Genomic DNA, 25,276 nt, shown 5'->3' with positions numbered 1-25,276 from the left:
GAAGTTGTAAGGGAAAAATTGCAATTCGATGTATGAGTAATTCTTAACTTCAAATCATGATAATGCAATTATTTGTTCAAAAATAACATCCAATACAATTACTATGAACATATAACATTTATTTCATGCTTTTTAAATACAAAGGATAGAAATAATTTTTTTTAACCGTACATGGGTTTTGTTTCGGTTGTATTTTTAGCAAATCCCTCATATAGGGAATAAGCTATTACCGTAGGTCTCATGGTAAGACCTAGACCCGGGCCCGATTTACTTTTTCGTTTTGAGGCCCTCAGAGGCCGAAAACACCCTCCGCCGTTCAAATCGATAAAATAAAATAAAATTTAAAATCATATATATATGAGTCTGTTAGCGTGATAACTCAAGCAAAAATGATTCGATTTTGATGAAATTGGGTACAAACGTATCAATTTACGTTTATTCGAACGAGTTTGCGAACCAGCATGATCGGACTATGGGAATAGGGGTTTATGGGAGTTTTTATGGGGTAAAAGTAGGTTATTCCCATTTCCCCGCTAAAACCCCAAAATATTACAATTTCTTTCCAAACCATTTTGTAGAGCTAAAAAAATAAATAATTTTGTATATTGGAGCATCGTTGTACGCCTAACGGTTATGGAGATAATTCATAAAAATTAAAATTTAAAATTCCCATTTTATTCTTTAAAAAACTGTTGTAGTTTGCTTGTTCATAGGTATATTTTAATGAAATTTATTCATTTCATAAAAAGCTATCAACATTTTAATAAAAGAACACTCTTTAATACCTTGGCTTTAGCAGCAAACCTAAGTGTTCATCAAAATAATCTGATCAAGAAATAATTCTGACGATTTTAAGGGAATGTAATTAACGAGCCAGGTAAATGAAAATTTGCGTAGTCGCAGGTTTGCTGCGGAAGGATATGGAGATAATGCAATAGTGTACCTTAAGTAAAAAAAAAAAAACACTCCATATTACAACAATGATAGTATTGCAACGCCGCGCCAGCCCCACTTAGCTCACTGATTGAGTATGCATACTGCATTACATCGTCTAAATCTCGCAGGGTTTTTATTAAAGTAAGTACTATTATACACCATTTTAAAGCTAATGAAAGCAGCTACAACTTTTGTTTGAAACATATTTTCATAAAACGTCAGCGAAAAAAGTTAATGCGACAAAAATAAAATTATATGTTCAAAAAAATATAAATCTTTACATTTTTATACAAATAACTAACAAGCGGTAACAGCTACGACAAAAGTCAACGATACAGGATTGTAGGAAATTTTTTAACAAAGACAATAAAACTAATTGCAATTCAATGTGGCGTTTAACAATCGAGAAAAACGTGATTTACGAAACCCTTACACTTTATATGTTTAGGGGGGCACAGGGGGGAAAGCAAGAGGGGTGGGGGCGGGGACTTTTGGCTGAACACTTGTCTAAATGGTAATAGTCGATGGGCAAAAAATCAGCCTTTCACTAATTACTTCCGACACAATCCCTTTATTGACTGGGCTATTGTAGTGGGTGAATCATTTTGTTATTTAGGACATAACAATTTTAAAAATATAAAACAATGTGAGAAGTTGTTGTTATAGCATATTGAGAACAGCTTCCTACTCAGAATTGTAAATAAGTTTTGACAACCCCACGATCTTGATAAATTTAAATAGGAAGATTTAACAACCTAATTTAATTTAAACCCTGTTCAACCCTAAACATTTATTAACATTTATTATTAAGAATTTTTACTCTTTCTCCCCATCATCATGTTCCGATGTAGAGCTTTGAATAATAATAAAATAAATAATTGTAGGTCCCCTGTTTGCATTACTATTTATTTTGAACACTGCCAATCTATATTATTAATAAGCTACATGATTTTTTTTTAACAATAAGGTTTTTTTGTTTAAAAAGATTTAACCCTACAATATACACCAAAATGTACGTATTGGAGTTTAGATTTGAAAACTGACCTAAAATTCTTTTTAAAGGCTTTTGGGCTCTGTCCCAGAGGCTTTTAAAATTAACATGTTCTCCTTATGAAGAACATTTCTTTACATTATGATCAGCTGGTTACTGTAATTAGAGGTGAACTGTAAGAAAGGACCATGAGGTCCTAAGTTTGCCTCAATAAAGAATGATTTTCATTTCATCAGCTGGATAATTTAATTGCTGTTAATTCAGTTGCAATTTAAGGAAACGTGTGCTACAAACATTTACTGACTTGGTTGAAATGGCATTTTTACTATTTGAATTTGGGTTGGCGTATATATTACAATGAAAAACCGAGAAAGCTTCTCGACAATTTAATATACTAAAAAGAAAACTGAATTAACACTGTGCTGCATTTCTTCCTTATGGAATCATAGGAAAGCAATAGAACATCATCAAGTAAAAGAAATAGAAATAATGTATATCGTGAGTATTTCCATAATCTTTGAGTCGACTCTCTTAATGTCATCGGAAATTATGACTGTTATTCGTTTTAAAATAAAGCCTGTAATATTCGCGATTGCTCGAATTACACCAATCACAAAAGAAGGAGCAACGTTTCTTCTGAGTTTCAACTAAGTAAATCATTGAATGTTGCAGTGTAACAGTACAGTAAATCAATTAAATTATATATAGACTATAGTTAACCTTTTATATCAGCTAAATAAATGTATAATTGAATACTAAACCAGTTTAAAAGAGGTATAATATGAAAAGAATACGATAATACTTCATTCACATAATATCCACTAGTAAGGTATTAAATGTGTATTTAATAATATAAATGGAGTAAGTGCATTTTTAACACAAACACGCACACTGCGCCTCTGCGATGCTAAAAAATCGAGCAGTAGACACAGTAAAATCCATGAACCGGCAACCGGCAAGTTGCGTTCGACATGTACAATGGGAAACAATGCCATTGTTTGCGCTTCCGTTGGTAACGCAGATTGTTAGGGCTCGCAATTGCCGCTAGGAGCAGCACACTACTAGGCTAAAAATCTCCCACGCTAAACTCCATATGGCTGCCTATCTCTTTATATTACTTCATCTATGATATTACTGTATTTCTTATGTTCTTTGACGTTGTCTATAGCAATGTAATGTTGACAAATGACAATAAATGGATTCTGATTCTGATTCTGATACCCTCCCTGTAGCAGCAAACCTAGGTACCAGTTATACCTAATGTTATTTAAATAGGTTTGTGAAAATCAAATCAAGCAAATAGAAATTCGCTTAGTCTGCAGGTTTGCTGAGGTAGGGGTATTTTTATTCATACTTTCATTTATTTTCTATTAATAGCAAATAAACTGGCATACTCTCTAAATCAATACGGTGTTTGCTTCAAACAACTATATTGTGGAAATATTGATAAAAACCACAAATTTATACGTCTTTGGAAAATTTATTTATTTTGATGGTCTGTATTTTGACCATTATTTACGCTACATACTTGCTGTTGGGCTTAAACTGTCACAAATTTATTCTTCTTTAATGTAATAGTATAAAATTTTCGGTAAAATCAACGGTTCGCGAAATTGAGTGAAAAACAATAGGAATTGCCATATTTTTTATATTTCGATAACAAGTGGCGCGCCCCGCGGCAAGCGGCAGTATCTCGAGGTGGATAACTTGGATTTTATGTTATGGGCCCAATACTAACAACATATCCAAAAATCAGAACTCCCAACCTTTTGCATACCAAAATGTCTTATTTTACTGGACTATAATTATTGTTACTTAAAGAATGTGTATTGTAGTGTTTAGCAGCAATTGGAGATTCTCTATTTATGTTTATTAATTGTTAACAGACTGCTGGTCAGACAACAGGTTGGATACTTTGTATATGTTTCTCAACTCAGCAAGAGGCAAAGCCCTAGCCTCCTTCTCCCCCGCCATTGAGGTCACTGACAAAGGAGGAGCATCTTGTTCTGTGGAAAGTAAGCAATTTACACAATATAGGTATTGTATTACAATCATTTTATTAAAACTCAGGTATTTCAATGTTAGGAATCTACTTTCTTTTACTGTCGGAGGGGAAAAAAATGTGCACTCGAGTTTGGGCATCTCCGAGATAGATTATCTGATTTTGTTGAAACAAAAATTAAACGTGCTAACTTAAATACATTTTATGTGGTAACAATAAAAATAAACGGTATCAGCATTCTGACACATACTTTCTCCCATAAGTTTGTCAACAACCTTTATCATGTGTAAGCGGTGAGAGTAAATTTACGGAAATGGGATTTGTCCAATTTTGTTCAGAATTTAAAGGACTATAACATACTAAATGTTTATCAAAATTGTTCGGGCCATTTTTGGGAAAATCCGATTTTCCGTTATTTTATGGGGAAATAACATAATTTACGATAACTTTTGAACCGTAATTTTTACAGAAATGCGATTTGTACCATTTCTTTCAGAATTAAAAGGGCTACAACATACTAATTTTTTTTCAAAATTGTTTGGGCCATTTTTGGGAAAATCCGATTTTCTGTTATTTTTATGGGGTTTTTATGGGAAAATAACATAATTTACAATAACTTTTGAACTGTAGTTTTTACAGAAATGGGATTTGTACCATTTTGTTAAGAATTTAAAGGGCTACAACATACTAAATTTTTATCAAAATCGTTTGGGCAATTTTTTGAGAAAATCTGATTTTCCGGTTTTTGGGGGTTTTTATGGGAAAATCCTAATTAAAAATCAAAATTTCAAAAAAATGAAAAAAAACGCCTGGAGATACCATGGATTAGAACCTACATACCAAATTTCATCGAAATCGGACCACAGGTGTAGTCCCTAGCTCTGTACACCTCCAGACACACCAATACGGGGTTTTACCGAATACTCACAAACACCTAATTGTGGCATCTTTCAAACTGCGGCCACCAGTGGATGAAGGAAGGTGGTAGAACCATGTGTGCATCGATATTTTTAATGAACACTCCATTTTAACATCTAACATTACAGTTTTTAATTGTGGCACCTTGCCACAAATCGGCATATATCAACAGTGTGTGGACAGGATGCCACTAATGCGTTGTAGCGCTTGAGCGGTGTGTTCGCCCCCCCTACATCTCGGGTGCGCTGTTGCCAGTTCTCCGTTCTAGTTCCTTCATTCCGTTATGTATTCATGTGGCTATGCCCTAGCCGTTGTAGCTCATTGCCCGCACTCATCACGTTGTCTTTTATTAGTGTAATGATTTTTTTACATGAAGTTTTTTCCAAGCTCCAATAATTTTTACAATTATTGGATTTAAAGTCAATGGACCAAATGAAATGTTGTGAGGATTACATAAAACTACATGCTATGTCGTTGATATTTTATCGTCACATTGTATGTATGGCTTACGAACTTAGATACTTGGATTAAAGACCTTAATGTGCTGGGTAAATTATCAGTTTCATGGGAATATACAAGAAATTTACATTAAAATACGCAATAAGTATGACTCCGTTTTTTCTGTATGCGTATAATTAATTCAAATATTTATTCTAAAACAAATAACCTCAAAGTATTGGGAATACAACAAAGATATATATGTAATGTTTGTTGATTTTAGCAAAGCTTACAACTCAATAAACAGACATAAACTGTGGAAAATGATGAAAAAGTATGGATTACCTAATAAAATAATTCAGTTGGCAAAAATGTGTTTAAACGAATCCAAAGGGAAAGTAAAAATAGGGAAAGAATATACAGATACATTTAATATAAATACCGGAGTGAGACAAGGTGATGGTCTATCGCCATTATTATTCAATATAGCACTAGAAGAAGCTCTCAAGAAAACAAGAAATAGAGAAGGAGGGGCAAGACTTACTGATAAAATAAACCTTCTAGCATTCGCAGATGAGATGATGTAGGGCCTAGCCATTGTAGCTGAAAACAAAAATAATCTCAAAGTGCTAACAGAAGTACTAATTAAAGAAGCAAGAAAAGTGGGTTTACAAATAAATGAAAACAAAACCAACTACATGAAAATAAGTAGGCAAGATGATGAGGAAGAGCACTTAGAAGTATTAAACTATAGGTTCCAGAAAACTAGTATTTTTAAGTATTTGGGAGTGATGATCACAAACAATAATAGAGAAGAAATAGAAATTCAGAGCAGACTCACAGCAGCAGAAAGATCATACTGGAGTTTAATAAAATTATTCAAAAGCAAACTGCTATCAAAAACCACTAAAATAAGAATATATAAAACTATAGTGCAACCTGTATTGATATACGGGTCAGAAACTTGGTCTTTTACCAAAAAATCCCAGAAGCGCCTTATTACTTTTAAAAACAAAATTTTGAGAAGAATTTTTGAACCAGTAAAAGAAGGAAATGCATGGAGGATAAGGAAAAATAGAGAGTTAAAAGAATTATTTGGTGAACCAGATATTGTGGGAATAGTTAAGAGTAGGAGGTTGAGATGGATGGGCCATATTAACCGTAGAAGTGAGAGAGAGATGGTAAAGATGGTACTCAGAGGTATACCAGAAGGAAGGAGACCATTAAGTAGACCAAGAATGCGATGGGTTGATGAGGTGACGAAGGACTTGAGAGGAATGGGAGCAGACTTGGATCTGGCAGAGGATAGAAGAGCTTGGAGGCACATGGTTGGCGAGGCCAAAAACCACCTAGGTTTCCAATGGCCACAGGAGTAAGTAATATAATTAATTCATGGTAATGTAAAAGTATGCATAAGAAATTTTTCACCACACTATGATGTTTTTAGCTGTTTTACATACGTTAATTGGTGGCTGAAAGTTACGTTTTGCTGGCCATGCCAGCTGTCATCGTCATATGGAGACCGAGCAGGGGTTTACATCCCTAGGGCCGCAAAATCATTTGTTCGCTTATTTACTTAAAACATTAATGTATATTAAATGCACAAGTTGTATCCATGGCATTGCAATAGACTTGTTTTTTTGTCACAGCTGCCTATTTATTGTTATTTTTGATTTTGCTAATTCCTGAAAATATTTCACATAAATAAGAGGGACGTTATATTGCAAAACATACTTGGGTGAAAAATAGCGTTCGTGCTACGAGCCAAAATGGGTTTGCAGCTCTCTATCGTTTCACGTTCTTTATTTCGTCTCGAACTTAAAACCCAATCTCGAGTCGGCAAAACCTCACTTTCGGACCTAGGTATGAAATATTCTATTTTTTACGGTGGATTTAGAGACCCAAAGATTCTCACCCCGTTGTGAAGCACGGGCAGAAACACTAAAGTTAATCATAAGATTATAAAGTCTTTACTGTTTTGTCTGTACATTGCGTAGAGTCATGAAGTGTTTGGTTATTTCTACGTTTTATATAATAAGAAAGCCGTAATGAGTCTTATGTCAATATCTGTACGATTGTTTGATTGTTTCTGTCATTGTGTCTGTAACGCCAAAATTCCAATTCACGTGTCCTACCTCGAGAAAACTAGAGTACCGTTCATGATCCAAATAGTTTTGTAATTGTTTGAATAAATTTGCCTGGATATAAATTGGTCTGGCAAATTGGAAAAAGGTCTGGATATAAATTGGGAAATTTTGTATTTTGAGGGTAACGTTTTTCTCCATTTCTATCAGTTTATAAGGAGTTCATTTTACCTTCCTCTTGTGACAACATAAGGAAAAAATATTTGTGCCCCAGTTAGTCTGTTCTGACTTAAAATTCATAGATTTGCAGTACTGACAAATCCAATCTAACGACCCCAATTTTTAAAAAAATGGTATTTTTTAGAAGGGACTTCCAGAGCACATTTAACACCATCACTGCTCTTTACCTTTTTAGTTCGATGGTTCCCTACATGTTTTTTTTGGTTCTGTATATCTCTTTACGCCCGGTTAATGATTACCTTTTCTTTTTCTTTTTGTACTTTTCACATCCTGGGGTAATGATAAAGTTTTATAACGCTATAATGACCCGAGTCAACATTGCTATTAAACATCAAGTCAGATACCAGTACGTCTTCGCCAGAACCGAAATCGTAAGTCACAGTTTCTCAAGCAACTTCCCTCGAAAAAATATAGTTAGGGTATAGTTCACTGATAAATTGTAGTACCAAATATCCCAGCGTACTCGCCATCTCGAGAAGGTAAAATTTGGACGTCGAACACTGATCTTGAGTAAGATTAATCACTTACGATAAAATGTATGTATGTTTACCAATCATTAGCAATTATCTGTAGGCTACAACTTGCAAGCGGATTTCCCTATGATTGTTCTGGTGGCTATAGAGAATAAATTATATTGATCAAAATAATAAGTTTCTGTCCCCTACTATGGGTATTATTTCACATTCCATACTCAAACTTAAACTCAATTAGCAATTTCCTTCAGATCACTTTGCAGGAAAACTAAAACATTTTTGTGTCCCAGTTAGTCTGTTCTCACTCGAAATTCATAGATTTGAAGTAGTGACAAATCCAATCTAACGACCCCAATTCAAAAGAGTTGGTTTTTTTTGTAGGGACTTCCAGAGCACATTTAACACCAACACTGCTCTTTACCTTTTTAGTTCGACGGTTCTCTAAATTTTTTTTTCGTTCTGTATGTCTCCTTACGCCCGGTTAATGATTACCTTTTCTTTTTCTTTTTGTACTTTTCACACCCTGGGGTTAATGATAAAGTAATATAACGCTACAATGACCCGAGTCAACATTGCCATTAAACATCAAGTCACATACATACTTTTTCGCCAGAACCGAATGGTAACTGGTAAGTCACAGTTTCTCAAGCAACTTCCCTGTGTACTTGAAAAAAAATTCACTGATATTATTGTAGTTCCACGTATCCCAGTGTAATAGGAGGGTCAAATATTGTAAAGAGGAAGTGTTTGGCAATGTTGTGTGAGTAGGCTGGTAGTGTTGTTAAACAATAACTTGTTGTGCTGACCTACTGAAGGCTGTTGCTTTAAGTAGGCCAGTGCACTTGATCAAGGGGTCAGTTTTGTGTGGAGTGGTTTGTGTGGTGCACCTGAGGACGGGGTCCTGCTGGGGGAGCTGGAGCCCAAGGCCCTTGGCCTTGGGTCCAGGTAAGAAAATGTTAAGGGTTTTCAAAATTGGGGTTTAGAGTCTTTTCCAAATTGGGGTTTAAGTTCCTAACTCATTTATACAGTTCCAGTCTACTCTACCTTTTTGATTGTTAGTTATCTCTGTGTTCTTTGTGTTGTTTTGAGTAATTAATAAAGTTGGGTTTTGTAAGCGAGTGCTGAGTTTCTTTCCTGAGCTACGTCACCCAAAGTAACAGTAGGTATTCCAAGAGGAATACGACCGTTACACCAGCGTACTCGCCATCTCGAGAAGGTAAAGTTTGGTACCACTGACCGTCTAACACTGATCTTGAGTAAGATTCGTCACCTACTATAAAAAAATGTTTGTATGTTTCCCACTCATTAGCAATTATATGTACAACTTGCAAGCGGATTTCCCCATGATTATTCTGGTGGCCGTAGAGAATAAATTATATTGATCAAAACAATAAGTTTCCGTTCCCTACTATGGGTATTATTTCACATTCCATACTCAAACTTAAACTCAATTACCACTTTCCTTCAGATCACTTTGCAGGAAAACTAAAACATTTCAAAAATAAGTTAACAAATACACTTTCCTTGATCAAAATCGTGTGTTTATAAACAGAAACTCCAAGTTTAACAATTGCATACTGAAAGTGAGGTTATAAAAATATTAACAAATGTCTGACAAACATTAAACAGCTGACGAATAATTTATAAACTGTGTATTATATTCTTCAATAAGAATTGTATTGACTCGACCTTTAAAGGGCTGTAGGTCGTAGCCCTTAGAAAAAACGTAAATTTTAAGGAAGTTCAGCAAATCTACACACTATCCCCTTTAATTTGAGACATAAATCTTGTAGATCGGTCCAGTAATTACTGAGAAAACAGTGTTACAACTGTGTATTAAATATATAGATTAATAAAAAAATATATTTGCATTATTATAATTATTATGTGTTAAGTAGGTGTTCTATTGGAAATCATAAATTAATATGATCTGAATATTTTGCCTCCTACAAATTAAATACCATGCGCGTATTGGTCCTCTGGTCCTGTTAATACAATTTTGTGAAGGTTTTCTTTTATCATTTGAAACTATATCATTGCACAAGCATTTTCAAGGACTCGCTGCAGTTTTGTGTACTCTTGCAACTACTATTTCTAAAATTCAAGAATCAGTTTGGTGACAAATTAAAAATAATGTGTTGATACATTAAAAAAATTCAACTGTTAAATATCATAGTTTTTGAGGGTGAGACTGGAAATTTATACTATATTATAGTTTTGCATTCATAGTAGAACATTATAGACTTTAAGGGCGGTTTGGGAGCTCGGTATTAGTGCTAGTCCGCGACTAAATCCGGATATTTCCGGTATTTTAGGCTGCCGCCTCGAAAATGGGTTTGTGAGCTCGGGATCAGTAAGGTGTGCGCCTAACTTGTGCAGGGATAATCTCGCGCCTAAATATTGTTGGTTTGGGAGTCAAGTAGACTTAGGCGCCAGCTTAGGAGATAGTCTCGGTGGGTTTGGGAGACCAATTTCGGGACTAAGAGATATGTTTTCGTCATAAAAATTAGTGAGTTTAGTCCCCAACTTTAGTCCTGCCAGGGGGCAGGTCTAAGTCGACATCATGCCGGTATTAGCTCATTAGCAAGTTAATTGTTTACATATTAACTAAAAGAATGTTATATTGGAATTCGTTATTAAATTCCGAACATTTTCATTACTCTCAAAGTATATTTGATACAACTTTTTTTTAGGTTTCTGATGTTCAAAATGAAACAAAAATCATGCAGAAAGCTAAATTTAACGAAAGATTATTTGGTTTTTGTTATTATTGTTAACTGCAATACAAAAATGGACCCTAAATAGAATTTCTTTCAACTCTGGCTATAAGCACCCGTACCTTAATTGTAAATATTTTAATAGTAAGGAAATAATTAGCAACCGCATGCATACCCCCCACTCAACCCCTACGAAAGAGTGAAGAGATAGTAAACAAAACATAAAAAACTGCAAATAGCTCACAGTCATAATCGTTATCTTTAAATTGCGTTGTGATTGAGCTCAGTTCAGTGTCATTGACCAAGTGCTAGTTACATCAAAATGGAGTACCTTGATTATTTGGAGTATAAGAAAATATATACAGTATATTAATAACCCGCCACAGAAAACCTACAGACTAAGCGAATTTCCAAATAACCTAATAGAGCTTTCAATTAAATTTATTTAAATAACTTTAGGTTTAACAAGCACCTGAAACTACCTACGGTGTAGGTATACTGCTACAGGGAGGGTAATAAAGTGTGTTTTTTTTAACAAAATATTAACAGCTTTATAAAAAATAAATTAATTTGCCAAGTTTCATAAAAATATATCCATAAACGACCACACTAGAACAGTTAACTTATTCTCCATATCTTATCTTATCTTATCTAACAGGGGCAGGTCGAGACCATAAAGCACTTCATCCGAAATCGAATTATTGCGCACCCCAGATACTTAATTGCTTTCTTGTTGACCTACAAGTTGAGGCGCCCAATGAATGCCTGTAGCTTCCCAATTAGTTCATCCTCAGGAAGAAATCTACCTCTAGCCATATTTCCAAGAGTTGTCGATCTAGCGTCAGAGAGCTCATTACAATCAAAGAGTAAGTGATCAGCTGTCTCTTCTGACCTATCACAGTACCTACAGATCGGTTCACCATCATATAAGCCCATCCGTTGTAGATGTTTCCTGAATCTTCCATGACCAGTTATCAGTTCAACAATTAATTTAATTCTTCGTCTGTCTAGTCTCAAGAGGTCACAGACAACCTTTTTGGAAGGCCTAAACAGAGTAAGCTTGCTGACCCTAAGAAGGGGAACATCGACCCAGCGTTTGCGATGCTTTTCCTTGGCCCATGACGCAATCGCAGAACATACACTGTTTCGTGAGATGCCACAGAAGGGTTGCGGGCCTAACAATGATGTCGCAGAGGCAGTGTTTGCCAATCTGTCTGCAGCTTCATTTCCTTTAATGCCTGAGTGTCCTGGTACCCAGCAAAGCGTAAGGTCATTTCTCCTACCCAACTCAGACACAGAAGCAAGACAATCCCACACGAGCCTGGAGTTGAATTCGTAAGAGTTTAATGCTTTTAAGGTCGCTTGACTATCAGTAAAGATATTGATTGTTTTGTCTCTGATATCTTTGTTAAGATATTCTTGAGCACAAACTAGAATGGCAGTGACCTCCGCTTGAAAGACAGTTGGGTACACCCCCATTGGAAGACAAATACCAGTGCCTCCATTCATCCAATGCACACCTGCTCCAGTGCCCCCATTTTTGATCTTAGAACCATCAGTATAGCATTCTAAGTCACCTGTGGGTATGGGTCCTTTTCCGCCAGACCAATCCTTCCTATCTGGTATTAGTACTTTGAAAGGCTTTCCAAAGGAGTATTTTTTGGACATGTGATCTGAAGGTAAGTCCAATTCATCATTATGTACCACCTGAACAATTTTAGAGTGCCCTTTATTGTTCCCTGAGGCTATCCATAAGTTTTCGCATCTAAGGCGTTGGGCTGTTTTACTTGCTACCACCTTAATATAAATGTCAATAGGCAGCATGTCAAGCAGACAGTCAAGTGCCGCTCCAGGACAGCTACTTACTGCCCCAGTTATCATAATAAGAGCAAGCCTCTGAACTCCTGCTAAAGCTTTAACAGCTATAGTTGATTCCATCTTTGGCCACCACACAAGCGAACCATATGTAAGGGCGGGTCGAACAACAGATACATACAGCCAGTGCATAAGTTTAGGCTGTAACCCCCATGTGCCACTTACCATCCGCCTGCATGCCATAAGGGACCATTTGCCACGCTCAATGACTTTTTGAAGGTGTGGTCCCCAGTGAAGTGATCTGTCCAAAATTACACCAAGATACTTCACCTGATTCTGCAGCTCTATTACAGTACCCTGCAGTCTTAGTGGGCCGATCCCATCCAGTTTCCTCCTTCTTGTGAAGGGTACCATTACAACTTTCCTGGGATTTATAGAGAGCCCAACTTCCTGGCACCAACGGTCCACTACCCTTAAAGCTCTATTCATAAGGTCAGTTATGGTTCCGTGGAACTTTCCAACCACAAGGATTGCAACATCATCAGCATAACCTAAGGCGAAAACCCCACTTTCGTTGAGGGTCCTTATGAGGTCGTCTGCTACCAAATTCCAAAGTAGAGGAGAAAGAACCCCCCCCTGAGGACATCCTCGAGTAGTTCTTGCCTCGATCGTATCATTGTGGAGTGAGAGCCTAACCTTCCTACTGAGAAGCAAGGATTCAATCCATCTACATATTATACCGTGAAAACCTCTTGCTCTCACCGCATTAAGAATCGCTGGAGTACCAGTGTTGTCAAAAGCACCTTGAATATCGAGAAAGGCACCCAGGGCCACTTCACTGCTCTCTAGAGCTTTCTCAATCTTGCTTACAAGTTGGTGCAACGCAGTCTCGCATGATCTTCCTGAGACATACGCATGCTGATTAATATGTAAAGGATGTGTCCTAAGAGCTGTATCCATCATATATCTTGAGACCAACTTTTCTAGGATCTTAAGAAAGAAAGAAGATAGAGAAATGGGTCTAAATGACTTAGGGTCAGTGTAACTATCCCTTCCTGGTTTAGGAATAAATGCGATGCGCGAATTACACCACCCTAAGGGAATGTGTCCTAAGGCTAAGCTGGCTCTGAAAAGTTTACAGAGTGGGTGTATAATTGTATCAAGACCCTCCTGCAAACAAACAGGTCTTACCTCATCAGGACCCGGCGATTTGAAGGGTCGTAATAAGCCAACAGCCCATCTTACCTTGCTGAAGGTGACTATGCGGCAAGCAGTGCTCCACATAGAATGAGTGGCACGACGGCCCAGGTTAGGCCGCTCTGGACTCACCTCCTCCTGCTGCACTTCAGAAACAATACAACCAGGGAAATGAGTTTTTACCATAACCTTTAGTATTTCGGTAGGTTCAAAAGCCATTACACCATCTTATTCTCCATAAGAATCACATGGGAATTTAAAATTTACAATTTTACCAATAGTCTCTGTAGTCAATAACCGTACAAAACATTTTAAGATATTAATTAGTTTTTTATACTCTTTAAAATACTCTTTACTCTTTAAATTACTCTTTAAAATATTTTAAAGACAATGATTTATGTTATAGGGGTTAAAATTGAGAAAAAAACTATTTTTATCCTATACAACTCCGGGTTCCCTTGGTCTGATCATGATGGTTCGCGAACTCATTAAGGAGAATCGCGCCTACACTTTCATGCCAAATTTGATCAAAATCAGACAAAAATTACTCAAGTTATCACGTTTATGGGCGTCTATATAATACATTATATATAGGCTATACAATGTATAGCCTATATATAATGTATAGTATACATATATAAAATTTTGAACGAACAGTGTTTTTGAAAATTAGATAAAAGAAATTTTATCTAAAATAGATAAAAATTAGGATAAAATATCAATTATTAGGATAAATTAATCCCTAGGAAAATTAGATAAAACAGTGTCATGTAAAAAAAGATTTTAAATTGACAACAATTTTTTCTAAGTACTGTATTTAAAAGATTTTTTTTACATTTACTTTGGCTTCACACAATCATAACCTCCGCAATTACTTTTTATTATTTTTGTTGTCAATACCCCTATATTATACTGGGAAATTACTGTTTAATTTTGAAGCTTTTTATTGCATGAAACCGAGTTTCCAATGTTAATCCTATGTTGCTCTGTACGTATTTATAAGATGTAGTACTTAAAAGACAACTAGTAGTACTTAAAGACAACTGATTAAATAATTATAAATCGTAAAGTGAAAATAAAGTTAGATCTTAAAAGAATTTAATATAAACAATTATGGTTCTTCAGTCATTGGGATGTAAAACAACGATCTTACAAAACTACATTTTTGCAATAGTACAATGCAGAAACATACACCATAGTCTACTAATTAGCTACCATTGATATACCAAGATAAAATTGTATCCATCTTCAATAAGTGTTCATCTTTTGTTGTTGTCAACGGTAACGGGTTCTGCAATGGCCGTTGCCAACGTCAAAACCTGAATTCCCCGCGATTCCCTGTCCATCTAGCCGCGCTGCAACTTAGGCGCGACTATACTTGATCTACGACCATTTCAACTTAGGCGCGAGCTCCCAAGCCTGGTTTCTGGTCCGGAGACTAAAGTTAGGCGCGCCCAACACTAGGCGTGTACTAACTGGGCTCGAGCTCCCAAACCGCCCCTAAGTAAACCAACAGAAAAAAAGATTGTTTAGAATTTCCAAGTTCATTTTAGAACAAAATGTTTGCTCCGCCTCCCAGTTAACTGAGAATTTCAAGAAGTAGAAACATATTAAATATATAATAAATAAAGTAAAATATAACACATTGTGTTTTTAAAAAACATTACACAAACTTTACGTATGCCAATATATTTCCAACCATACCTACAAGGAATTTCCTAAAATTGATATTGTATGTTGAAATAGGTTTATTATTAATAAAGTTGAGAATACTAAAGGTTCTACAAAACAAAACGTTGAATAAAAAAAATACATTTATATTTAAACTTAAAGTAACAGATAGATTGACAAAATTGTAAAACTATTGTATAATATCAAACGATATAAAATTATTTACAGTATCACGGTTACAACTTTTAAACTACTCTTGTTATGACTCAAAGTTAACCTCTTTAGGACCTTTCATTTTATGATTTTGTTAGTGGGGACTGGTTAAAACACCACAGTAGGTTTTGCAAATATGATTGTGAGATGATATCTTATATATTAAAAAAATTTGGTTTTTCTTTTCCGAGTTCGTTTGGCTCTTCTACCCGACCGATTTTCATGATTCAGGTCTCAAATTGAAGGTATGCACGCACAGATTTGCCATCAAGCATCGACATATAAATTATCTATAGTATTACTCGGTTTATACGTAATCGAAATTTGCTCCCCATGTATTTATTATGGGAGTAAAATTTTGTTTTTCTTTGCCGAGTTCGTTTGGCTCTTCTACCCGACCGATTTTCATGATTGAGGTCTGAAATTGAAGGTATGCACGCACAGATTTGCCATCAAGCATCGGCATATATTTATCTATAATCCCACTCAGTTTATACGTAAACGAAATTTGCTCCCCATGTATTTCTTATGGGAGTTAAATTTGGCTTTTCTTTGCCGAGTTCGATGGGCTCTTCTACCCGACTGATTTTCATGATTGAGGTCTCAAATTGAAGGTATGCACGCACAAATTTGCCATCAAGTATCGGCATATAATTATCTATAGTATTACTCGGTTTATACGTAAACGAAATTTGCTCCCCATGTATTTCTTATGAGAGTTAAATTTGGTTTTTCTTTGCCGAGTTCGTTTGGCTCTTCTACCCGACCGATTTTCATGATTGAGGTCTCGAATTGAAGGTATGCACGCACAAATTTGCCATCAATCATCTACAAATATTTACCTACAGTATTACACGACCAGAACACATAATTTGATTTATTTTATATTTCTTACTTCAAATTAAGATGTACCTTTACCAGTTATAGATTTATAATCCCATATATTTTAGTCTAAGAACCTTCAGTTAAATACTGGCTTTCATTTAAGTTATTCAAATCCGACGAGTTTCAAGCAAATGCAAGGTGAATAACCAATATAAAAATTATTTTTCATAATGTTTTAATATGGTTAAAAATCAATAGCTCCAGTATTGTTCCTGTTTTTCTATATATGTTTTAGACACAAAATAATCAGTAAATTATAGGATTTAAATTGAGCTATTGATTGTTTGAATCAGTTAAGCTCAAGATACCGTATTACTCAATAAAAAATTATAAATTTGATTATTTCTCGGATATAATAATTATTTTAACGCTGCGGAGCAGCATGGGTCCTCTAGTATAATCTGAACTAGTTTATGCATGTTGATAATAATATGTATTTTAATTTAAGTACTTTTATTGATTCAGTTATATGTTTACCTCATATAACATTGAACATGGATTGAAATATTAGATGTCTTTGGAATACTCGGAGAGTGAGAAGCAAAACATAACTTTCAGCAATGATGCATCGAAATCTACCTTTACTGTGTGATTCATCAATGTAATTGTAAAATATTTTGTCAACATGACTAGAATGTTAATAAAATAGAAGTATCAGCATGAAATAGTTTGTAAGATAAAAAATTGTAGCATAGGGCAATTTATATAGTGTTCTAACCTAAACCATTGTTATTGTTTCAATGTAAAAATGCAATTGATACAAAGTAACTACGTTACCAACTTATGTTTGTAAATAAAAATATAAATTTTAAATGGTGGCATAAAAACAATTTAAATAATTATTTACTACACAAATTATTTGTAATGTAAAACATCGTTCACCCCTCGGAGCAAAAGTATATTATTTATGGTACTTAAATTGTTTTATAGTACGTGGCAGTACAGTATTATTAGTTTATTCGTTGCTTGTTGCACTGTTCTACACACTGCTCAAGCGCTACAACTCATTAAGTGGCATCCTGTACACACACTGTTGATATATACTGAATTGCGGCATGGTGCCACAATTAAAACTAGAGTGTAGGCTGGCGCGAGAATTGGCAACGTAGCATTAAGGAAGTTGTAGTTCCGGTGGACGACGCGAGGCGCGCTAGCTGCTGGCATGGTTTCGTGTTCCACAATTCGGCGTGTGCCTGCGCTACTTAAACACACATTGGAGAGATGAAAAATACTCAATTGTGGCATGTGATGTTTAAACGACGTAATAATGCTGGAAAACCCCAAAAATGATCGAATTAACTGTGGCACCCTGAAAAAAGGTGCCACAATTTTTCAAGGTGCCACAGTACAGCCGTGTGCCTGTGAAGGATGCCACTATTCGGTGAATACAGACACACAGACACACCAATACCTACAAATGTGTCGGAACGAGATCCGTGTAAAAATCCAGCTGTTGGATACCAATTACCCTGTATATATTTCAAACCTCAAATAAAAATATAAAAAATTTAGTCCCAGTTACAAACTTTAATGCCAAATATTTTAAAACTTACTTTCTGTAACATACCGCCTTCTTCCACTGACCCCTTTTGTAAACATTACCACCTGTATTGATTCCTCGTCATATCGTTATTTGTTTAACCACACAAGCCAGGGATTCAGCCCAAGAAGGAAGAGCTCATAAATTATGTTAGCTATTCAAGTAGAACCAGCTATACAGGGTGGTAAAAAAGTCCCAGGACAGTTAAATATTTAAAAAAATAATGCAGCTAAAGCTACAATACTTGTTACAAAGTTACAGGGCACAAAACTCTATTTTAACACATATTCAGTGATCCAATAACTCTTCAAGGGGACGAACACAAGGAGTCGGAAGAAAATTTTAAATGGAAGCATAGGTCAATATGCACATCAAATTAAAGGTCTTTTTTAGTAGAATACAATGCCGCAAACCGCACTTCAAAAGGTTGATCCTGCGCAAAATGACAGTTGTTTAAAGTTTCATTTAATTTACATTGCTATTATACGCTTACTCCTCATGGGGCACAGCCCTAGGAATCGGAAGAAAATTGTTAACGTAAGCATAGGTCGATATGCACATCAAATTAAAGGTCTTCACTAGTAGATTACGATGCCGTTAATTCAAGCTCAAAAGAATGCCTGAGTAAAAAATGGCCTGAGTCGTTAAGGGTTAAGAAATCTTTGAACATCTGCCATTTTGCGCAGGATCAACCTTTTGAAGTGCGGTTTGCAGCATTGTATTTTACTAAAAAAGACCTTTAATTTGATGTGCATATTGACCTATGCTTCCATTTAAGATTTTTTTCCGACTCCTTGCGGGCCGTCCCCCTGAAGAGTTATTGGATCACTGAATATGTGTTAAAATAGAGTTTTATGCCCTGTAACTTTGTACCAAGTATTGTAGCTCTATCTAAATTATTCTTAAAAATATTTAACTGCCCTGGGACTTTTTTACCACCCTGTATATCAATCTATTGCCACTCCCAGCTAAAATCATGTTCAGGGAATATGTTGCCTAAACATGCTGCCTTTCTAATAGACAGGACAGATCTCATAACATCCAAATTATTGTTGAAAAAGGCCTGGATCTTATTGATATATTTAAACTCTGTTTTATTTCATTTAGTTTTCATATTACTCACATATCATAAATATGATGATTAAGTTTGGGAAGGCTTGACAGTGTTTGTAAATTTTATGATTGTGAAACAGTGCCATTATTATCTGTTTCGTCAGCAAAAAGCTTTTTATAAATTGTGTTCGAGCTATTCTATGAATTTTCTTTGTAAACAACTGATCGATCACACTACCATGGATGTTCCAGATGTGGAGAGTCACCTTCATGAGGCGGCCTGGGATGCATTCATGTCTGGACACTGTTTTATCCGAATGGCTCACTATCTAGCAATTCGAAGACTTGGCGAGTAAGTGTCTTGTGTTTATTAATATTTGGATGATGACATTTATTTTTACTTTTAACCTCACTTTCCAAGCAATGTCAAAGGGAAAATTGTATACAAAATGTCAATTGACCTTGTTGACTCTGCTACAGGAATATCAACCTTCTGCTGCATAATAGGCTTGTGTTGATGATTTTATGATTATCTAATGTAGCCTCATATATTTGTATATTTATTCATAGGTTAAAAGTGTACCATCACCACACACACCTTACATAATATTTAACCATTTTTGGGAATCATTGATTCAAAACACAAAAAATGACTCTCAAAATTGTTCTTGTGTAATTAAATTATATAAAAACAGTGTGAATATGTAGGCCTACATAACACAGTTTAGAATAATAACATTACCATATTTTATACTCTTACTATACTATAACAAGTATACAAATAAAAACAAAAAAAGAAGAGATGACACACAGAACTAAACTATGGAAATCACAGTCGCGAGAGGCTACACATGGTGGCAGCTTCCGTGTCACATGACTCTTAACAATCTGACTGGATGTAAGGGGTTTTAAAGGATAAAAGAATGTGAAATTAGGTGAAGCCTGAAGCCTCTAGAAAAATGCAAGCGAGATACTAGGACTTCTAATAATAAGCAAAAGTCACCTCTCAAGGGTGAACAAAAGCAGAAATTGTCAATATGTTTTTTAAATAAACAAAAGATTTGAAACGAAATGTGTAAAAGTTCTTATATACTGGTTTTTTTCATAAAAAAATTGTATTATCTCTTTTTAGCAAATGTTTCTTAGTCAAATCAAATCATTTTATTAATTTTACACAAAGGACATGTATTGACTAGAGTCAAATTACTTACAGGCTTTAAATAAATCTATACAAATATACAAAATGCTCATATAAATTTATTTTCTAGACTAAAATAAATTTAAAATTACTAAAAGTATTCTTAAACATGGTGTAAACTTGACACTTAAGCTACCAACTATACTCATTCCTCAGTTCCAGAGGAGTGTGACAGTCGGTAGGAAACGTGTTAACACATTAGCTACCAACTATACTCATCCCTCAGTTACAGAGGAGTGTGACGGTCGGTAGGGGACGTGTTAACACATTAGCTACCAACTATACTCATCCTTCAGTTACAGAGGAGTGTGACGGTCGGTAAGGAACGTGTTAACACATTAGCTACCAACTATACTCATCCCTCAGTTACAGAGGAGTGTGTGCTAGGGAACGTGTTAACACATTAGCTACCAACTATACTCATCCCTCAGTTACAGAGGAGTGTAATGGTTGCTAGGGAACGTGTTAACACATTAGCTACCAACTATACTCATCCCTCAGTTACAGAGGAGTGTGATGGTTGCTAGGGAACGTGTTAACACATTAGCTACCAACTATACTCATCCCTCAGTTACAGAGGAGTGTGATGGTTGCTAGGGAACGTGTTAACACATTAGCTACCAACTATACTCATCCCTCAGTTACAGAGGAGTGTGATGGTCGGTAGGGAACGTGTTAACACATTAGCTACCAACTATACTCATCTCTCAGTTACAGAGGAGTGTAATGGTTGCTAGGGAACGTGTTAACACATTAGCTACCAACTATACTCATCCCTCAGTTACAGAGGAGTGTGATGGTTGCTAGGGAACGTGTTAACACATTAGCTACCAACTATACTCATCCCTCAGTTACAGAGGAGTGTAATGGTTGCTAGGGAACGTGTTAACACATTAGCTACCAACTATACTCATCCCTCAGTTACAGAGGAGTGTAATGGTTGCTAGGGAACGTGTTAACACATTAGCTACCAACTATACTCATCCCTCAGTTACAGAGGAGTGTGATGGTTGCTAGGGAACGTGTTAACACATTAGCTACCAACTATACTCATCCCTCAGTTACAGAGGAGTGTAATGGTTGCTAGGGAACGTGTTAACACATTAGCTACCAACTATACTCATCCCTCAGTTACAGAGGAGTGTAATGGTTGCTAGGGAACGTGTTAACACATTAGCTACCAACTATACTCATCCCTCAGTTACAGAGGAGTGTGATGGTTGCTAGGGAACGTGTTAACACATTAGCTACCAACTATACTCATCCCTCAGTTACAGAGGAGTGTAATGGTTGCTAGGGAACGTGTTAACACATTAGCTACCAACTATACTCATCCCTCAGTTACAGAGGAGTGTGATGGTTGCTAGGGAACGTGTTAACACATTAGCTACCAACTATACTCATCCCTCAGTTACAGAGGAGTGTAATGGTTGCTAGGGAACGTGTTAACACATTAGCTACCAACTATACTCATCCCTCAGTTACAGAGGAGTGTAATGGTTGCTAGGGAACGTGTTAACACATTAGCTACCAACTATACTCATCCCTCAGTTACAGAGGAGTGTGATGGTTGCTAGGGAACGTGTTAACACATTAGCTACCAACTATACTCATCCCTCAGTTACAGAGGAGTGTAATGGTTGCTAGGGAACGTGTTAACACATTAGCTACCAACTATACTCATCCCTCAGTTACAGAGGAGTGTAATGGTTGCTAGGGAACGTGTTAACACATTAGCTACCAACTATACTCATCCCTCAGTTACAGAGGAGTGTGATGGTTGCTAGGGAACGTGTTAACACATTAGCTACCAACTATACTCATCCCTCAGTTACAGAGGAGTGTGACGGTCGGTAGGGAACGTATTAACACATTAGCTACCAACTATACTCATCCCTCAGTTACAGAGGAGTGTGATGGTTGCTAGGGAACGTGTTAACACATTAGCTACCAACTATACTCATCCCTCAGTTACAGAGGAGTGTGATGGTCGGTAGGGAACGTTTCAAACCGTTCCCCTAATATTGTTTATGGAATTCAAATTTTAATGATGTGGGCCTACGAAAACTAATTCATTTTTTGTTTAAAATAAGCCTTCTGAGGAATAAAATAGAAATGGGATTTTAAAATCCAAATTTTAAGCATTCTTTTAAATTTATTTAAATTTTCTTCCCTCTTTATAAAAGCTGGTAAGTTAATTGTGAATCTAGTGTTATAGTCACCAGAATTGCTTATGAAGTGGATGATATTGAATTTGTTTTGCATAGACGGGTGTTAAAAATATACAGATTATGTACTGTTCCGATTTGCTATGCTGTAAGATATCTTCTAGCTGAAACTATTTTTGCAGTTTCAACATTACATGAATAGCCTTTTTTTGTTTAATAAGAATAGAATCTAAATTGGTTTTTGTCGTTGCTCTATAAATAGATTTTCTGTAAGATTTGTGACTGCAGTAATGAAAAATATATTGTGCTCAAGGTCCTAATGGAAGTAGCTATTACTCCGTAGAGCACGCTGACTGATTTACTTTTTAATTTTGATGTTCCCAAAGGTAAAAAACACTATTCGTTCAAATCTTTGTTTATATCAAAGTCAAAGTCCTTTATTAAACCAGATTAACAATACATTGCATTGGCCAAGTCAAGAGATTACATTTATTATGAAATTAATTAACTACTAAATACATTATATACAAATTGTTTTCTTTTACGTTTAACTAGCTGTTGTACCCGTGCTTTGCAATGGGAAGAGGACACAAAATAGAAAAATTTTGATCTTTACATTTGTTGTATAAAATTGTTACACTCTGTTGGTAAACCTTATAGCTTGTTAATGCTATTCAATTTCATAGAACCAACTTGTGTATTTGAAACAGCTGACAAAATTATTTTATTCCTTTTTATGATTACTCATAAGGTTATCATGGGAAACTCCTGAGCCACTGGGGCGGAGCCCGAAAGGACTTTTGCGTTAAGAGTGCGTCTAAGTTATATGTTAATCGGGAATGATAGCTATTATCATGCCAAATTTCAGCCCAATCCGACCAGTATTTTTCGCGTTTACTTGTCACAAACATACATCCATACATCCAAACGTTCTCATTTATAATATTAGTAGGATTTATATACTTATTTTATTTATATACTTTTTTTATTTAATTTTAATTAAGGTTACACTATATTATTCCACTTGCGATTAATTAAATCCGTTATGTAAGAAAAGCGTTTTTAATCTCACTTGGGTGGGATTTGCCTCCAAAACGTGATTGGAAATGGTTGCGGTATTTGTAAACAACATTTGTAAACATATAAGTGACAGCTAGAAAAAATAATCTTGATCCGAACAGCTGTTCGCTATTTCATAGATCATTATGTGATAAAAATTGGACGAAAACTTGACAAAAATCGCACAAAACTGCATTTTTGAACGTCCGTAATTTTATTTACTAAGTAGTGAGGCCATATTTTAATGGCTAAAGACACTCTCAACAATCGAGTGAATACATTAAAAAAATGACTTGGATCTTGATAGGTACTCTCATTTTCCTGGAGAAGATTGCGTAAAATGCCATCTTGAGTGTTACAGACAGACAGACAGAAATTTAGATGAGACTTGTTTCGGCTTCTTTAATGTATAAAACGTAAAAATAACCTAAAATTGTATGATTCTGAGCAATGTACAGACAAAACTTTAATTTTATTTATATAGATAAGGTTAAAGACTACCAGCAAATTCCCGGACGCTGTAGCAGACCTTATTTATCAACATGGACTTAACTAATTTCCTGAATTTTCCGATGTTCTGTTCGGCTTTCAAAGGGAGAGGGAGGTCATTAAAAAGTTTTACTGCATTGAAGTGGAAATTTTCCTGAAAGAAAGTGGTTGAGTGTCGTGGTACTGAAAGATTGAAATTGATGCGGAGACGATAACTATGGATACTTGGATAGCTATATGATGATTGATTTTTCTTGATAAATGATAATGTTTCTAAAATGTAAATGGAAGGGAAAGTTAGAACTTTATGTGATCTGAAGACATCTTTGCAGGATTGACGACGGTGAAGGGAAAAAACAGTTTAATGAACTTTACATCTGGGGAGGGACAAATAGTGGTATCATCAAGAAGAACGTTTATGTCAGTGGATGTGTGATGCTGAGAAATGCTAAATTAAAGGAGTGTGATTTTGTTCGCATTCAAGATTAGTTCATTATCCTCACACCAATGAAGCAGGCTGTTGGATTCAAGTAATAGGGTCTGTTCTAAGGCCTGAATACTGGGATTTGAAATGGTGATAGAAGTGTCATCGGCAAAAAGGCATATGTTTGCAAGATTCAAGCTGGATGGAACATCATTTATGAAGATGAGGAAGAGAATCGGACCCAAGACGGAACCCTGGGGCACACCTCTCCTGACTGGGACTTCTGAAGAGGATTGGTTCTGCGAGGAGCCACTTTTATTTACAGCTGGTATCATAACAAATTTTCGCCTGTCTTTCAGCTACGAAGAAAACCAAGCATGAGCTACTCCTCTAATGCCCAGATCATTCATTTTTCTCAATAGTATATCATGGTTCACGAGGTCAAATGCTTTGCTAAAATCAAAGAACATCCCTGCTACTTTCTGACGTGAATCCATATCCCTCACCACTCTGTTTATGAGACCAAGCATGGCACTGGTTGTCGATCTGTTTTTTACAAATCCGTGCTGGTTTTCATATAGGATGTTTTGGGACTCTAGGAAACTCCATAATCTATTAACCACTGCTTTCTCAAATACTTTACTAAAGGTTGATATTAAACTAATAGGCCTGTAGTTATTGCAGCTGGTTTTGTCCCCTTTCTTGAAAACGGGTCTTACTATTGACAGTTTTAGATTGGAAGGGAATTTTCCCTCAACGAAGGAG

General features: G+C 35.7%; 1 protein-coding gene across 1 annotated transcript in view; it reads left to right on the top strand.

The window, feature by feature from the left end:
- LOC129003275 (pre-piRNA 3'-exonuclease trimmer-like) overlaps nt 1-25,276 on the top strand; it is a 242,907-nt gene that overhangs the window by 69,749 nt on the left and 147,882 nt on the right. The window contains exons 7-8 of the mRNA XM_054431591.1: nt 3,814-3,942; nt 19,426-19,525. Of these exons, the coding sequence (XP_054287566.1) occupies nt 3,814-3,942; nt 19,426-19,525 (229 nt within the window). The remainder of the gene's footprint in view (nt 1-3,813; nt 3,943-19,425; nt 19,526-25,276) is intronic.

Source organism: Macrosteles quadrilineatus, unplaced genomic scaffold (genome assembly GCF_028750875.1).
Source record: "Macrosteles quadrilineatus isolate MER2022 unplaced genomic scaffold, UCM_ALF_1.0 Scaffold_1__1_contigs__length_201487025, whole genome shotgun sequence".
Classification (NCBI taxonomy): domain Eukaryota; kingdom Metazoa; phylum Arthropoda; class Insecta; order Hemiptera; family Cicadellidae; genus Macrosteles; species Macrosteles quadrilineatus.
This window is presented reverse-complemented; position numbering and strand designations above follow the sequence as displayed.